General features: G+C 47.4%; 1 protein-coding gene across 4 annotated transcripts in view; it reads right to left on the bottom strand.

Moving 5' to 3' along the window:
• Window positions 1–387: 387 nt before the first annotated feature.
• The window catches only part of LOC142829099 (uncharacterized), a 53,484-nt gene continuing 35,504 nt past the window's right edge, over window positions 388–18,367 (bottom strand). Inside the window, exons 1-4 of one of the 4 annotated variants that reach the window (XR_012903368.1) lie at window positions 9,462–10,499; window positions 8,748–8,938; window positions 3,496–4,325; window positions 388–3,351 (exon numbers count right to left, since the gene is read on the bottom strand). Coding sequence is in view for 2 of the 4 variants with exons in the window: in XM_075926818.1 (XP_075782933.1) it covers window positions 4,140–4,325; window positions 8,748–8,938; window positions 9,462–9,939 (855 nt within the window). In the remaining 2 variants the exon portion in view is untranslated. Of the gene's footprint in view, window positions 4,326–8,747; window positions 8,939–9,461; window positions 10,500–11,112; window positions 11,166–18,367 lie in introns of those variants that run through there. The other 3 variants (XM_075926819.1, XM_075926818.1, XR_012903369.1) reach the window with 3 other exon arrangements.

Raw genomic sequence — 18,367 nt, 5'->3', positions numbered from 1 at the left:
GGGCTTCTTTGGCAGCTTTCCCTTCTCTTAAACCCAATGTGGGGGGAATGGGAGAGAGCTGGAGAAATGAGTGAGGGGAAGGGATCCCAGGAAGCTTCTGGCAGATGGTTTCTTGGAAGTGCATAGTCCCAGGCTGCCTAAAGCACAGATCATATAATTGGTCTCATTTCTGGCCTAAACTAGGCAATAAGCATTAGCCCTCTATCCACTTCCATGGGAATTCCTAGGACTATGGGACCTCATCATAACAACAGTTAACATCAAGACAGCACACTGTAGGCATTTGTGAATGAATCGACACCAAAATCTATCAGCTGTGCAAGAGTTATTATCTTTATTATACAGACAGAGAAACTGAGGCACATAGAAGGAAAGACATTGGCTCAAGGGTGCACAGTGAGTCTACAGATAAGCCAGGATTAGACCTCCAGGGTCCTGGTCCTTATCTGAGTGCTCTAGATCTGTGGTGTCCAGCACGCAAGCCACTAGCCATATGTGGATATTTGGCTGGCTGACTGTGGCTAGTTGGCTTGAACAATGTAGATATTTGCCAGTTGCGTGTGGCTAGTTCAGAACTGGTTGGACATCTCAACTCTAGACCATGTTGCCCCTTTTAGGTAACTTGGCTCACATGGCTCCACTTACGCACCAGGCTTTAGTCAACTGAACCTATTTGTAATATGAATGCATTAAAGATCTTGGTGTGTCAATTATAAACAATAAGATGCTTTCTGGAGAGAAAACTCAATTCAGTATGACTGAACTTCATTTATTTTGGATAAAACTCACCTTTCACTTATGGCGGGTGGAATCAATATGCCCTGCCATCATGTATCTTGGGAGGGGGAATGTAACACAGCTCTCCTTTAGTTATGGGAGGTGGAATCAATGGACCTCACCTTTCTCTTTATGTAGATAGAAGCCAGCTCAATATGGCCCACCCTTATTTCTAGAGGTGAACTCAGTGCAGTATGCTTTCCTTTACTAGTGGGGAATTATTATGGAGCAGCTTCATGGGGATGTTGGGTTGGACTTGACATGGCCCATTTTCCTTTAGAAAGGCTGGATTCAACATGACTCTCCCTTTATGTGGAAAGGCCCCAGTACAGCTTGCCTTCCTATATCTGAGAGGTGAACTAAACAGAGCTCACCTTCATGTATGGGAGGATGGACTTAATACAGTTCACGTTTATGTAGGGGAGGCGAGGGGAGGAAAAGAACTCAGGATGGCTCAGCTTGCCTTCATGTTTAGGAGGGACTGACTCAATACAGGTAGGCTTCATGTATGAGCTGACACACTTGGTATATCTCACCTTCATGTCTAGGAGAAAAGGACTCAGAAAGCTCCCTTAATATATGGGATGGAGTCAGTAAAGTTTGCTTTCAGTATTGGTGGGGCTAGACTCAGACTACTCTTCATGTCTGGGTGCTGGCTCAGTAAGGTTTGCCTTCATTTAGGGGAAGAAACTAGTACAGCTCACCGTGACTTATGTTGGGAGTTAAACCCAATGCAAGTTGTTTCCTTTAATATGTGTGGGAGGCTGAATTTCAATATGGCTCATCTTCCTGAGTGGGAATAGTGGGAGGGAATCAACACAGCCCTTCATTTATGTGGGGGTAGACTTAATATTACTTTTGTTTATTTACAAATATTGGATTCAATGTGGCTTGCTTTCATTTATAGGGTGTTATGACTTGTGAATCAGTTGTGCAAGTGGAGAAATGCGCATAATGCAAGGGTGAGCAATAATTTTTGATGGGCGGCCATTCCAAGAATTTGGTAAGTGTTCAACAGCCGCACTTTTCCATGATATTAATGGAGGAGGTGCAAGGTCTGGGATGAAGGTTGGGTGCAAAAAGTTGGGTACAGTAGGGAGCACGTGGTAAGGTATTGGTGTGCAAGAGGGGGTATGAGATCTGGGAGTTTGGGTGAAGGAGGGGGTTGTGAGCTGGGGGAAAGGTACAGGAGAGGGTGCAGGGGTTTTGGTTGTGACGTAGGGCAGAAGGGGGTTGTGATTGGAGGCAGGGGATTGGAGTGCAAGGTCTGGGAGGGGGTATGGGTGCAGGTTTGGGGGCGCAGAGGGTTTGGGTTGTGACTTGGGGCAGGGGTATCAGAAGTATTATACTAGAGAAAGTATTATAAGTAGTGGATGTATTATACGGGAACCAATAACTCACAGAGTACATTTCAGGGGGGTATACAAGGAACTGGACACAGAACCCGATACTCTATTGTCATCCTTACACTAGAGGAAGGAAAATAGTTTCTCTATATTCTGTTGTTGTAACAAGTGGAGGGATTGCCACTGAGAATCATGAAGGGATGTTACTGTGGGAAGTCCCTTGCAATATTTCAGCAGCACATACAGAAAGGCTTGCAATGACACTAGAGCAGGCCCACTCGTGGGGTTCAGTTGCCTCAGGGCCTGGCAATTCAAAGAGGCCCGGGGTCCAGGCTCCTGTGGCAGTGGCAGCAGCTGGAGTTCCAGAGCCTTTTAAATCACCACTGGAGCACCACGCCACATACTCCAGATGTCGCAGAGGGCTGGGAAGGGTGCCGCACTCCGGGTTGCTCCGAGGGCTGGCTGCCCTTAGCCCTGCCCCTTTCACCCAAGTCCCCTTCCCTTCCAGGAGCACAAAGACAACGCCCCCCCAACCTTGAGCAAGGGCTTGCTCAGGCTGCAGGTTTACCTTCACCAGGCAGACCTAACCATCCCCACATCTGCAACTGCCATTTCAAGGTGAAAAGATATTAGATAAAAGTAAATGCAGGGCACTTTACTAATGCAACAGAAAATGCAGTAATTAAAATCTTTACAGTCCCTACTGGCCATCTGCCAAGCTGTTCCTTGCCTTTTGCTGCACACTACAGGAACATGGAGTAAGAACATGGGGAAAACAAGAATGCTGTTTTAGGCCCAGTTTTGATGCCTTTATTGGCTGGAGAAGGGTTACAGTGAACATTTTTGATCAGTAGGAGATTTACAAGGTGGAATGCAGCCACTGTGCTTTTTCATTCCTCACAGCAGTAGGCAGGTTTATTTCCATCACCACACTGCAGCAGCATCATTGCTTCTCCATAGCAGCTGTTTTTAATGTTGTATTAAAAAATGTACGTGTCTCTACATGAAACTGGACTTTTCACAGTCTGCCTTTTTATATACTATCAGGATGGCTGGACAGGCAGGATGAGTACAAGAATGTCTATTTGTGCAGGCTATCATCATTCCAATGAATTCCTTTCTGTTGAGAGTCTTCTTAGGTCTTCCACATTCTTCTCCCCAGAGCACCAGTCTCTTTCCATTTCTCGTCCTCCTTCCAGAGCCAAAGGTTAGCTCCATTCTTTCCCTTCTGTAATGGATCAACAGGTAAGCTCCTCTTTTTTTGGAAGCCTTCACATCCTAATACTCATCCTCCAGTCTCAGTCAGCTTTGTAAACCTTCTTAATGATGGATCATATCTTTCATTGTCCTAATATAACAGTAAATTATTCACCTTGTATTTGGTGGTGGAGTACTGTGCACCAGTATGAAGTCAATTGTCACATATCACACGTGGATACATAGTTACATGACACCATGCGTATCATTTTTTGTACCCTGTGTCAGACTCCATTCCCATGGCCCCAGTTCACAGCAATATTGCTCCTCCTCATATCTGACAAGAGTATCTGGCAAGCTACTGGAGCAAGTATGTGTTAAACCCTGCTGCTGCACAAAGTCCTTTTTAAACAGGCAACTACATGCTTGATATCACATCTCCCATTAGGGTTTGAGCTGCCATATCAGGATATTAGGGAAGAAATATTCTAGTGAGAGCATTGAACGTCCATTAAAATTTCCAACCAGTCCCTTGCTACCAACTCCACAATCTGCCCACTTGATTTTGACCTGCCCCGTCATCAATGGTCCCTGTTGAACAGGTTTCAGACTGGGCAAGCTCCGCTGGGGCCTTCATGACAGCCCTTTGTGATGCAACACAGACAATGATGCCCATTGTTGACAAACACCTGCTGACTAGTTCAGTGGTTGTCTAGACGAACTGCATCACACCACTAAAGATGGCATTGCTAGGCTATATGATTATGCACATGCAATAATTAAACTAGAGAGAGAGAGCGAGAGCGTGTCATTAGGTAATCAATATCTTTCCTCAAATGACTTTGAGAAATTTTCAGCACTTCTGGATGACTGTATGAACTCTGCTGCTACTGAATGCCTCAGATAAAATATGTTCAGGGTCTCCCACCACTGCACTGGAGAACTGGGGTAATACAATTCAGGAAAGTAAATGCATAGCACACATTGCTGATCCAAAATGCCAATCTGCGAAAAGTGAAAAAAAATGGAGAAAATAAGAAGAGTATCTTCAGGACAAAACTCCCATCTACTATGGTGATGGGCACTCTCAAGCAAAAAAATAGAATCATAGAATACTAGGACTGGAAGGGCCCTCGAGAGATCATCGAGTCCACTCCCCTGACCTCATGGCAGGACCAAATACTGTCTAGACCATCCCTGATAGACATTTATCTAACCTACTCTTAAATATCTCCAGAGATGGGGATTCCACAAACTCCCTGGGCAATTTATTCCCGTGTTTGACTACCCTGACAGTTAGGAAATTTTTCCTAATGTCCAACCTAAACCTCCCTTGCTGCAGTTTAAGCCCATTGCTTCTTGTTCTATCCTCAGAGGCTAAGATGAACACGTTTTCTCCCTCCACCTTTTAGATACCTGAAAATGCTATCATATCCCCCTCAATCTTCTCTTTTCTAAACTAAACAAACCCAATTTTTTCAATTCTTGCATAAAATAGTAGTACCCTATGTCGTTCTTATGTAGCACATTGCATCAGTAAATCTCAAAGTGCATTACAAAGAAGAAACTGAGGCATGGGGTAATGATGTAACCTGCCTGCAGTCAGCCAGCAAAATATTGGTAAAGTTTATTGTACCCTTCTTTAAAAGGGGGAACAAAAAGGGTCCCAGGAATTATAGACTAGTCAGTCTAACTTCTGTGACTGGAAACATTCTGGAACAAATTATTAAACTATCAGTTTGTAAGCACCTACATGACAATAGGATTACAAGGAATACCCAGCATGGATTTGCCAAAAACAAATAGTGCTGAGCCAACCTAATTTCCTTCTTTGGCAGGGCAAAGCTGCAAACATGATATGTCTTGATTTTTGTAAGGCTTTTAATAGTGCCCCAAATGGCAAACCCATATGCAAACTAAGGAAATGTGTTTAGATGAATTTGCTATATGCTAACTGTTTGAAAGATGGTACTCAAAGAATAGACATCAATCTGAGGGGGGTCAGGCAGGGATCAATCCTGGTTCTGGTACCATTCAATATTTTCACTAATGATTTGGATAATGGCAGGGGGGGTATGCTTATAAAATTTGCACGATGCTGGGTGGAGTTGCAAGCACTTTGGAGAACAGGATCAGAATTCAAAAGAATTCTTGACAAACTGGAGATTTGGTCTGAAATAAAAAATGTGAAATTCAATAAAGATAAGTACAAAGTACTTCACTTAGGAAGAAAACATTAAATGCATAAAAATAAAATGGGGAACAACTGCAAAGTTGGTAGCACTGCTGAAAAGGATCAGGGTTACAGTAGATCACCAACTGAACATTAGTCAACAACATGATGCAGCTGTGAAAAAGGCTCTTAATATTCTTGTGATGTATTAACAGGAGTGTAGTATATAAGACCCAGAAGGTAACTGTCCCACTCTTCTCAGCATTGGTGAAATTTCAGCTGGAGTACTGTCTAATTCTGGGCTCCATACAGTAGGAATGTTGTAGACAAATTGGAGGGAGTCCAGAGGAAAGCAACAAAAATAATAAAAGATTTAGAAAAATCTGACCTATGAGGAAAGGTTAAACAATTGGGTATGTTTGGCCTAGAGAAAAGAAAACTAAGGAACACCTGATAACAGCCTCCAAATATATTAAGAACTGTTATATAGAAGACAGTGATGAATTGTTCTCCATGTCCACTGAAGGTTGGACAAGAATGGGCTTAATCTTCAGCAAGGAAGAATAAAGTTAGATATTACAAAAAACTTTCTAACTATAAGGATAGTTATGCTTTGGAATAAGCTTCCAAGGGAGGTTGTAGCCCCATCCCTGGAGGTTTTTCAGAACAGGCTGGACAAATTTCTGTCATGGATGAGCTAGGTTTACTTGATCCTGACTCAGTGTACACGGCTGGACTTATGACTTCTTGAGGTCTCTTCCAGGCCATGCATCCATGATTTGATCTCTAGACCAGGGGAAGGCAGTAATTTTGATGGGGGGAGCCACTCCAAGATTTTGGTAATGGTCGAGGGTCACACTTTTCTATGGAGGAAGTTCAGGGTTTGGGACGTAGGTTGGGTACAGAAAGGAGCTAAGGGTAGGAGACTGGGGTGCAGGAGAGAGTGTGGGGTCTGAGAGGGAGTTTGGCAAGGGATTGAGGTGCAGGATCTGGGAGGGGATATGGATGCAGGAGAGAATTCTAGCACAGTGTAGGAGGGGGTGCAGAGTCTGGGAGGGAGTTAGCATGTGGGAGGGGGAGGGGTGCCACAGGTAAACTCTGTCCGGGAGGCACTTATCTAAGCAGCTCCTGGCCAGCAGCACTCTCAGGCTACGTCTAGACTACTGGCTTCTTTTGGAAGAAGCTTTTTTCTGGAAGAGATCTTTTGAAAAAGAGCGTCCATACTGCAAAAGTGCATTGAAAAAGCAATCTGGTTTTTTTTTTTTTTTTTTTTTTTTTTTTTTTTTTTAAGAGAGCGTCTAGACTGAATGGAGGCTCTCTCGCATGTAAGCTGCGATTGCTATGGATGGAGTGGCCACCAGGGCACCTTGCTTTTTCCTCTTCTTCTGAAAGAACTCCCTCTTCCCAGTCTACACACACCTTTTTGCTCTTTCACAAAAAGGCTTCTTCCTTGTAAAATGAGGATTACCAATACAAGAAAAACCCCTCTGTTCTTTCGATTTTCTTGTGGAAGAATGCAATTGCTGTATAGATATTCCTCAAGTTTTGTCGGAAAAACAGCCATTTTTCCGACAAAACTCTGTAGTGTAGACATACCCTCAGGCAGGTGTTGGGGGTGGGAGAAGGCAGTTAATAGAAGCTGAGAGATTTTACTAGGGGTGGGGGCAACACACGAAGCCTCTCCCTCACAGCATAGAGAGCCACAGGGAGCAGCTTGCTACTTTGAGCAGTGCTGCTCCCTGCCACAGGGGCAGGTGGGCTGGATTGAAAGGCTTGATGGGCCAGATCAGGCCTGTAGGATGTATCTTGCCCAATCCTGCACTAGATGAATTGGGAGGTTAAGGAGAATTCATCTGTGACCTATGGTTTCTTTGCACCAGTGGAGCAGTGCAGGGTAGGTATAAGTCCTTCAAGAAATAATTTTAATGAAAAAGACCCTCTTCTGGATCATCAATCCTGTTTGTTCATGGCTTCCCACAGAATGTCCTGGGTGCATGTCCAGGGGTAGCCAGAGCAGGTCCTATGCCCAGTATCTTAGAAGGGCCACTGCAGCTGAGGCAAAACTTAGGACAGCACCTCACATGCACCCTCAAGCCTCAGAATCAACAAAGCACATTCCATGTTCCCTTTATCTCTGTGCTCATCTCAGCACTGGCATAGAAATTAATCTTGCATAGAAACAGGAAAGTGATTATTTGAAATATGGGATGGATTCTTAATACTTCATCTGCATGAAATGACCACACAGACCTTTCATGTTCCCTCCGTCTCCACTTCATTTTGCACTGGGAAGCTAGAAGCAGAGGACACACTAACAATCTTCCTGCTGCAAAGAGCCCTGCTCTACATTATTCATGTGCTTCCTTCCTATTTTGCACACTTATATCAGTCCTCATGCAGCTAAAATATATGTTAAGTGATTCACTCTCTCTCTCTTCTCTCTCTCTCTCGTTCCCTCTCTCTTTGAAATGGGAATGGGAGAATTATTTTTAAAGGACCTGTGATCAAACTTTTCCTTTCTTCTCTCCTTCCCTCTCACATCACCATTTTAAACAAGATATATGGCTGGTCTCTTCATTTAAATAAACATCCAGCACAGAGTGAAGGGGAGTTAGAAGGAGAATGACTGTGGGAAAATCCCCATCAAAACCTGTCCCTGTTACCTTCATTCATTGATCCAAATCTCATAATGCCTAGAGAGGGAAAATCCTAATTATGGTACGGTGTCCCCAGCCCAAAGACCTTTGCAGAATAGCTTCCTTCTTCATATATTACAGTTCTTCATCCAATTCAGTTTTAGGGGGATTGTTTTAAACACCCTTTTTTAATCCAAGCAATGGCATATTAGGGTGCATTAGAAAGAACATTTCCAGCAGATGTAGAAAAGTGATTATTCCCCTTAATTCAGCACTGGTGAGGCCACATCTTGAGTATTGCATCTAACTGTAGGGCCCCCACTACAGAAAGTGGGGAAACTCAAGGATCAGGGGTGGGGGTCTCGCTGGGCCAACCGCCTCCCAGCACGGCGAGGGAGGGGGCCTCGGCGTCCCCGGGGGGATGGGGTGGAGGGTGCGGAGGTTGAGGTGGGGGGTGTGGACATCGAGGAAGAGGTTGTGGGGGTTGAGGAGGAAGAGGTGGGAGGGGGGGGCAGGAGTGGGAGGAGGGACAGCAGTTGGGGGGGCAGCAGACGCAGGACCAGCACGGGGCACCATGCTCTGCAGCAGGAGCTGCAGGTTGGTGCTCAGCCCTCAGACCTCAGCCAGCAGCTTGTGGCGGAACTGCAGGTCTTCCCGCATCCAGGCCTGCAGTGTGCGGTGCACGGCTCTCAAGGACCCCAGGTGCTGGTCCCAATACTCCTGCTCCGTGCTGGCGGTCCAGAGAAGGCCGCGGGTGCCGGAGCATGTCCCGGGCGGGGTGGTGCGCCCTGCACGAGCAGTTGGTGCAGCTGTAGAGAAAGAAGAGAAGTGGTCAGTTCTCCCTGGGGACGCAGAGGATGATGCCCAGCCCCCTCCCCCATCCCGCAACGTGAGGGTGACCATGTCCTGCACCGTCACAGCCGCTGTGCTTGTACAGAGGCCATGGTCAGGATGTCTGGCTCTCCCCGGGACTGGGAGCTGCCCCAAGACCGCACCCATGTCCCTGTGCCATGTATAGTGTGGCCGGGGCGGCGGGGGGGGAGGGGGAGATGTCCCCTGCCTCCGTGTAGAGGGGACATGTGAAGGGAAATCATCCTGCTGGGTCCTGCCCCGGGGTCGGGAGCATGTCACGTCTCTTTGCACAAGCATGTGCCTATTGGGCAATGGCCCCTGGGTGTCACGCAGCTGGAGCCACCTGCCCAAGGGTGGCATGGCACGTGCTTGCACGTGCACAGGTGTCTGCGTGATCGGTGGAAGGCATGGCCCACGCGCGCGGTCTCTGGTCTCCCTCCCACCTCCCCCCCCGCGAACTACTTAATTCAAACTACTTACCCGGTACGGTCTCCCTGGACGACCCTGCTGGAACAGCTGGCGGTGGCCCCTTCGGTGCGCCCAGGTTAGGGCCCTCCGGTCCCAGCTCGCTGTCCCCCGGGCTGGCACGGACCGCCCCTCCCCCCAAGAGTTGGTGGAGGGCGGGGAAGTAGGGGCAGGTGTCATCCCCTGCAGCGGCGCCGCCCCTGGTGGCCCTGGCGTACCCCTGCCGCAGCTGCTTCAGTTTAATTCGCACCTGCTCCTGGGTGCGCCTGTGTCCCTTTCGGGCCATGGCAGTCGCTATGCGGCCATAGACAGCCGCGTTCTTCCTCCTAGTGCGGAGATCTTGGAGATTGGGGGCCTGCCCCCAAATCTCAATGAAGTCCATGACCTCCGCACTAGTCCAGGGGGCCGCGCGCCATCTACGGCCCCTGGCTGGCCCCTGGGTGCTCGGGGACTGGGCAGGGGACGGCTCGCTGCCACTGGCTGCCTGGCTCATGGTGGGGCCACTCGGTCAGGGGTAGACACTGCTGGCAGGGCTGTCTGTCTCCAGTGCCGTCTGGCCAGAGTCTACCCCTTTAAGGGCCCGGGGCTGGGGGAGAGGAGAAGAGTTTTCCTGGTTGTGCCCAGAGAGACCACCAGGGGGAACCTGGGAAGGGCTAGCCTCCCACTAGTTCGAATTAAGGGTCTACACAGCCCTTAATTGGAACTAGTAAATTCAAACTAGGCTTAATCCTCGTGGAATGAGGATTACCTAGTTCGAACTAAGCACTCCGTTAGTTCGATTTAAATTCGAAATAACGGAGCTCTAGTGTAGCGCCTATGAAAGTTAGTTCAAACTAACAGACATTAGTTCGAACTAACTTTGTAGTGTAGACATACCCTCAGTGAGGTATTGCACAGCTGTGATCAGCAGAGGCACAAAGCTGAAGCCTAGTCAGAAAAGAAGAATGTGCTGCTAGCAGGGCAACCTCTGTTAGGCAGGGATGGGCAATATGTGGCCTGCAGTCTGAACATGGTTCACTAGGGTTAGTCCTTACTAGGCTGCCAGATTACTTATTTACCTATGCATCTGCAGGTACAGCTGTTTGCATCTCCCGTTGGCCACAGATTGCCATTCCCAGCTACCATGAGCTATGGGAAGTGGCGCAGACCGGGACACCACTTGACGCAGATCACCCTTCCAAGCCACTGTCCCGATCTGTGCCACTTCCCACAGCTCATGGTAGCTGGGAATGGCAATCTGTGGCCAACGGGAGCTGCAAACAGCCGTACCTGCAGATGCAAAGGTAAATAAAGCATCTTGCAGCCCGCTGGGCATCCAGCCCATGGGCCACATATTGCCCACTAATGTTCCCTCTCTTTTTCCCTACCTTTGTGTGGAATAAATGTTGTTGTGTGCATGAGGTATGTGCAGCTGTGCACCACCAGTAAAGACATATGCTGCCAGCTGTGGGCACTCTGCTAATCAGCTGGGCAGCATTTGAATCTCTACTGGGTGGCTTCCCAAATGCTCAGCTTACAGGGAACACAGTTGCCTGCCCCAATGTTAGGAATTTGTTCTGAAATAGCTTTATTCTCTTGAACTTTAGGGCATGCATGCTGCAAACAGTATCTATTTGCTAGCCTTTTGGAACTTAGGAATTGCCACTGAATCTGATCAGTGTATTACCTTGTTTCTGACAGTGACCAGAATCAGATGCTTCAGAACAAGATGCAAGAAACCTGGAAGAGGATAGAAAGTAGGATGTGATGGGGCTTTTTTGGGGGGGAGGAGGGGAAGTTAAAGTATATTGGGTTGTTAAATTAACCAGTCAATAACTTCTAACAGCAAATTGTGTCAGCCATGTTGAGGAGCAAAATTCTTTGTACAAATGCCGTTATACCTATTACTTTTCAGGAAGAATGGCATTGCACAAGAGGGTTTTTCTTGCGCAAGAAAGGGCAGTGTAGAAGCTCCTTCTTGCGCAAGAGCCTCTTCTGAAAAAAATGGTGGCTCATTAGGTAGCAGATGAGGCTTGGCGATATTCCACGCTTCGCCTCATTTGCATATTACTCACGCAAGAAGCCGTGAGTGTAGACATAGCCCAGGTGTTTTGAACAGGGCTTTGTATGATCTTTCTATTTAAAATCAAAAGAAAGCTCATTATCAGGGCACTTTTTCCCATATTCACCCACCTAAGTACACCAATGTTTCTTTTAATATCTGCCTTACTAGGTAAACTCCCTTTGAACAACCTGATCTTCCTCACTGGCATTTACACCCTCAGACATTGGTAGGCCCTCTCAGATCTGTTCCTCTTTGCAACGGTGCCAAGTTAGCTGATAGTTCTAGCATCAGCAGCCAGGGTTAACTGCATTGGAGCCAAGCAGCCATTTAAGGGTGAAGGAACACGGAAAGCCTAGCTTGGATGAAAAGGAATCATCATCTTGTTCCCTCCCAGTACTGCCCCTCCGTGTGAAGTTGTACTCTGAGAGCAGAGTCTCTATCTTTAGTGGAACAAACACATACACAGTTCCCCAGCCAGGACATGCCAATCAGTTTGCATCTCTGCTTCCTGGAATGCAGATTTCTGAATTGTCCTCTTGGCTCAGCTCAAGCACAGGATCAGTTTTTATCAATGATATTTTTAGGAATTGTATCCCGCTTTGCCCCCAGCAAAGGGCCAGGAGGTCTGCTGGCCACTTCTGTCTCTACAATCACTACAGATAGGTAGGCTTTTGAGAGACGAAGGAGAAGATTGCCATTCAAGGCATTTTATCATCTATGCTTTCCCTTTTTTGCACTAAAGCCTTACAAGGACCAAAATGTGCTTGGCTTCCGTCTTTCACACACAGCAACAATGCTGCGTGATTGAGGGGGGAGGGTGTTGGCTGCAGGCTGCAGTGTGAGTTCCAGGAGGACTGAGCTGCTCATCAAAGGGACTGGTATCCAGGCAACAAGCCTCCCTTGCCTTAGACAAGTAGAAACAGCTGGGAGTTTTGAAAGCTAAGGAGAAGCTACTGTAAAAAGAGAGGGGGGCAGAAAGCGGGGGGGGGGGGGAAGAGACCATGTTATTTTGAGTAGCTTATTTCTGCCTTCACATCGGTGTGACATTCAGCCCTGATCCAATCACCAGTGCAGCAGCCCAAGTGCTGGCACAGGGAAGCTGCTGGCCAGTCCCTGATGAGAGAAGGGAAATCAGAGCATACTTTATCTTCAAACATACAACACATGGGGAAAGGTTATTAATGCATTTCCCAGGAACCATCCCCAGGTGTCTACTAAGGATAATCATACATCTCTACCTCACACAGGGACTGTGACGCTACATTCGTTAATGTTACTGTGGCTCAAGTACTATACAACTAGTTGTGAGAGAAGTAAACAGACAGAAAAAAGCGACATTAGAACATGCAGACGAGGTCAGCTCAAGCACTTGGAGTTCCCACGCATTTGAGGATTCTGCAGTTGAGCACCTGAGCATTTATTACTATCTTTCCTTTCCTACACAGTAACTGCTTCACTATGCACAGGCGCCAGAGGCTGCTTATGTTTTAGATTTGACATTAATATTGTCAGAAAGCTCTAGGAATCTGGCTTTTGATATTTATTAGGACTCCAGAATCTGGGTCTTCTACCCCAGACCTCACTTGGGGCTTTGCCAGGGAGGTGCTGGGATGAGATGACAAGGAGTTCTCCACTAGGGGCAGGGAAAGTCTTTCTAGAAGGGTTGGCTGGAGTGGATTCTCTTCCTAAAACCTATGCACAGCCTGGTTCCTTTCTCAGGGAAGTATTATCCCCATCTCAGGTGAGTACTCTCACCACCTCGCTGAATCTGGGCCAGCTACCCACATCCACTAGGGCTGACTCCTATCCTGGGGATAAGGAAAAAGGCCAATTCTCATAGTAGACAGGCCCAAAGCCTCCTCTTGTAATGCTTCTATTTCATGGGATTGACTTGGGTGATTCAGGAGCTCACCGGCTGAGGAGCAGCCTCACAAGCCAGGTCAGTCCCAGATAATCCATCCTGAGGATTTGGAGAACGAACTGCCATTCCTAGTTCTCCTTTTTCTCAATCACACTCATCCCACCCTTCTCCACATCTTCCTTCACCCAATCTTCTTTCCTCATACATCTCTTCCATGTCCCTTCCTTTCCTTTCTCTTCTCCTCCTCCTCCTCTTGCTTCACTTGTCTCTCTCCTCCTTTCTTCTTTGCATTTCCATCCTTTCCTCTCTCCTTCAGATTAGATCCTACTGCTTTATCATAGTGAGCTGGATAGCCTCAATTGATGAGTGAGTAGAGCTCGTGTGAGGTGCCCTTATCCCAGGCATGCACAAATGCTCCAAATGTCCCTCTCTCTGGGGAGTATCTTAGTTGGCTGCCCTTTGACTTTTTCCAGTGCGCTCCAATGCCTCTGCTGAGGAGCTCACAAAGTGTCATTTGCCAAGAGAAGAGAAATAAACCCGAAGGGTATTGGGAAAAGCATTCCAGAGCTAAAAATAACCCTGGGTCAGCTGTGAATGAGCCTGAGGCTCAACTCCTCCTCGATCCTCCCCCTTGCCCCCGCCCAGCTGGTGCTGAAGTCATGGAGAGGACTAACAGTCATGATGAATCCTCTATCTCTAATAATAGCTACTGCTCCATCCCCCATAGCTTCCTTGCTGCCAGTGGCAGCAATTGCTACAGAAAGAGGGAAACAAAGTGAATGAAAAAGAACCTGCCCCAAAAGAACTTGTTGCCTGCTGTCATCACATCACCCACAGATTAGCTGTTCCAAGAAATCAGAGACCTAGGCCTGGTCTACACTAAAATATTCTGTCAATGTAAGATGCTTTGCATTGTCCTAGTTGTGCATGTATCTACATTTAAATATGTCTCCCACCACTGTAAGTTATTATGCGGACATAGGATCACCTCCCTGAGCTGCATTGGGCCATGACTGATGCACTAAAGTCAACAAAGCATTAGCGCAGACACTGCATTATCAATCTCAAACCTAACAATCCTCTTGGTACTGCTGAGATGGCTGATGTACTCTGTCAGGAGCCAGGGGAGGGCTGTGCTCCCCAAGAACACTATTATCATTTAAACATCGCCAGTAGTAATCCACCAGACAGGAAAGAAAGTCTCCGCCTGTAGCTTTCCGAACAGTCCTGTGTTTTAAAGATGTGTCCTGCATCTTCCCTTACCAGTGGCATCCCCAGTGATTCATCAGTGCTTACATAATCACTGAAAATTAGCCCTTTCTAATGATATACTTTATAGCAAAGTTGACGGGTATCTAAATAGGGATATGTAGGCTGTATATTGCTCCACTACAGTTTGAGAACCCCAGTGCTGCAAGTCCATTCTGCACATTGCCAAAAGTCACAGTCTTGCATAGCAAGAGATAATAGCCCTGCACACTTGCATGCTTCATCAACAATTTAGATATTGGCATAGAGAGTACACTTATTAAGTTTGAAGAGGATATGAAGCTGGGAGGGATTGCAACTGCTTTGGAGGATAGGGTCATAATTCAAAATCATCTGGATAAACTGCAGAATTGGTCTGAGGTAAATAGGATGACAAATGCAAAATACTCCACTTAGGAAGGAACAATCAGTTTCACACATAGGGTGCATCTAGACTGGCAAGATTTTGCACAAAAGCAACCGCTTTTGCACAAAAACTTGCCAGCTGTCTACATTTGCCGCTTGAATTTGTTCAAGAGCACTGACATTGTAATGTATAAAATCAGTGCTTCTTGCACAAATACTTTCACACTCCCACTCGGGAAAAAGCCCTCTTGTGCAAGAATACTTGCGCAAGAGGGCCAGTGTAGACAGGGAAGAACTGTTTTGCGCAAAAAAGCCCCAATGGCTAAAATGGTGATCGGGGCTGTCTTGTGCAAAATCGTGTCTAAACTGGCAACGGATGCTTTTGTGCAAAAGCGCTTTTTGCGCAAAAGCATCCGTGCCAATCTAGACACGCTTTTGCGGAAATACTTTTAACGGAAAAACTTTTCTGTTAAAAGTATTTCTGCAAAATCATGCCAGTCTAGACGCAGCCATACAGAATGGGAAGCGACTGTCTAGGAGGGAGTACTGCAGAAAGTGATATAAGGGTCATAGTGGACTACAAGCTAAATATGAGTCAACAGAGTGACGCTGCTGCAAAAAAAGCAAACATGATTCTGGGATGCATTAACAGGAGTATCGTGAGCAAGACAGGAGAAGTCATTCTTCCTCTCTATTCTGTGCTGATTAAGCCTCAAATTTGAGTATAAAATTTGTGTCCAGTTCTGGGCACCACATTTCAAGAAAGATGTGGAGAAACTGGAGAAGATCCAGAGAAGAGCAAAAAGAATTATTAAAGGTCTAGAGAATATGACCTGTGAAGGAAGACTGAAAGAATTGGGCTTGTTTAGTTTGGAAAGGAGAAGACTGAGAGGGGACATGACAGTGGTTTTCAGGTTTCTAAAAGGATGTCACTAGAAGGAGGGAGAAAAATTGTTCTCCTTAGCCTCTGAGGATAGGACAAGAAGCAACGGGCTTAAACAGCAGCAAGGGAGGTTTAGGTTGGACATTAGAAAAAACTTCCTAACGGTTGGGGTGGTTAAACACTAGAATAAATTACCTAGAGAGTTTGTGGAATCTCCATCTCTGGAGATATTTAAGAGCAGGCTAGATAGATATCTATCAGGGATGGTCTAGACCAGGGCTACTCAACAAACGGCCTGCGGTGCAGTTTGGGTTTACGCGGGGCTCAACACGCGACCCACAGGTGGATCCTTTGAACATGGGTTCCACTGGGAACACACTCCATAATGGTGAGTCAATATAATGGTCTTCTGTTGCTACGCGTTTTAATAGTTAAATACCTGGACTGACATTGCTCATTAAAAGTACTGTCATATAGGTGGAAATCGGGTAAATATTGCATTTTATTAATATCAGCAGAACTGTCTTAAATGCAGCGTGCATATTGTATAGTCTTGCCTTAATCTTCGTATTCATGCCCATCAATGTGAAAAGCTATTTGCATATATATTTGCAACCACACTTAAGTTGCAGCATGTCCTGTGAGTATCATTGCGGCCCCCAGGGCTTCCAAATTTGAGGAATCCTGGTCTAGATAGTACTGGGTCCTGCTAGGAGGGCAGAGGACTGGACTCGATTTACTTCTCAAGGTCCCTTCCAGTTCTAGTGTTCTATGATTCTATGACAAAGGTCCCCAGAGTGGATATGCCAACTCTCAAGTGATTTCTTAGACTATGTCTACACAGCAGAATTATCTCAGAATAACTAACGTTATTCCAAAAGAACATAGTTTGCATCTACACTACCAGCAGTTATTTCAACATGATGTCAAAATAACGTCAAGCTGGAGGACTTCTTACTCCAACTCCTGTAACCCTCATTTTACGAAGATTAAGGGAAGTTAGAGGAAGAGTGCTCTTCCTCGGACTTCCTGATGCATAGACAGCTCCAATAGCCGAAATACGCTATTTCGACTTAAGCTATACAATTGACATAGCTTAAGTTGAATAACTTATTTTGGCTTTAGCCCTGCTGTGTAAATGTGCTCTTACTGACCAGTAGCAATCTGGCATTGCAGGTTGCCACAGTATGATCATCATTCACTTCCCTGTCAGTATGGTTCTAAATCTGGTGTCCCTGTGATGGAAGTCTAGGGCCAGGATGGCACACACAGAGATCCAGGAATGTGGCCTTCCATATCTGAAAGTTTGGCAGCCACTGCTTGTCATCCCAAGCCTGCATTACGATACAATCCCAACCAACTGTGTTCATTTGTTGGGCTCTGAAGTGGCACTCTACTATTTGCAGCTGTTCTGTGAAGGCCATCAACAATCTGAAATTGGTTCTCACTATGTCCCATAGAAATCTGCCCTCCAAGTAAATCACAATGTTTCCCATGGCTCTTCTTACAGCTTTCCAAATACCAGAGGATCGTGCATTTTGTGCATACAGGCAGTCCCTGGGTTACGTACAAGATAGGGACTGTAGGTTTGTTCTTAAGTTGAATCTGTATGTAAGTCGGAACTGGCGTCCAGATTCAGCAGCTGCTGAAATTGACCGCCAGTTCTGACTAACATACAGAATCAACTTAAGAACCGCAGGCGTCCCCAAGTCAGCTGCTGCTGAAACTGATCAGCAGCTGATTCCAGGAAGCCCGGGGCAGAGCAACTCTGCCTCGGGCTTCCTGTAGTCAGCGCTGGTCAGTTTCAGCAGCAGCTGACTTGGGGATGCCTAGGGCAGAGCAGCTGGGGTGCTGCTGGGTTGCTCCAGCTGGGGTGCTGCTGGGCGGCTCCTCGGTGCTACTGGACCAACCCAGCAGCACCCCATCTGCTCTGCCCCAGGCGTCCTGATTCAGCCGCTGCTGAAACTGACCAGCAGCGGCTGAATCAGGACGCCTGGGGCAGAGCAGCTAGGGTGCTGCCGGGCTGGTCCAGTAGCGCCCAGAGCGGCGCTGCGGGACCAACCGGCAGCGCCCCAGCTGCTCTGCCACAGGCGTCTGGAGAAAAGCCTAGTCTGCTGGGGGGGGGGGGGGTACTAGCTGCGCCCCCCCCCACCTCAGCAGACCAGGAAGACGCGGGCGGCGGACCGAGACGCACCGCGGTCCCGCTACCTGGGTCCTCCGCGGCTTTGCTCCCAGTCTCCCTGGTCTGCCAGGGAGACGGGGAGCAAAGCCTCTGAGGACGCCAGCACAGCGGGACAGCCGCGGGGCGTCTGGGCTGTCCCGCTGCCGGCTTCCCCGAGGCTTTGCAAAGCCGCGGGGGGGGGGAGAGGGAGGGGGGGAAGGCCGCGAGGCAGCCCAGGCGCGCCTGGGCTGCCTCGCTGCCCGAGCCCCCCCGCGGCTTTGCTCCTGGGCTGCTCCTGCTCCTCGCTGCCCGAGCCCCCCCGCGGCTTTGCTCCACGTCTTCCTGGTCTGCAGACCAG

Source organism: Pelodiscus sinensis, chromosome 4 (assembly GCF_049634645.1).
Source record: "Pelodiscus sinensis isolate JC-2024 chromosome 4, ASM4963464v1, whole genome shotgun sequence".
NCBI lineage: Eukaryota > Metazoa > Chordata > Testudines > Trionychidae > Pelodiscus > Pelodiscus sinensis.
Note: the sequence above shows the minus strand (reverse complement) of the source record. Positions and strands in the feature narration are given on the sequence as shown.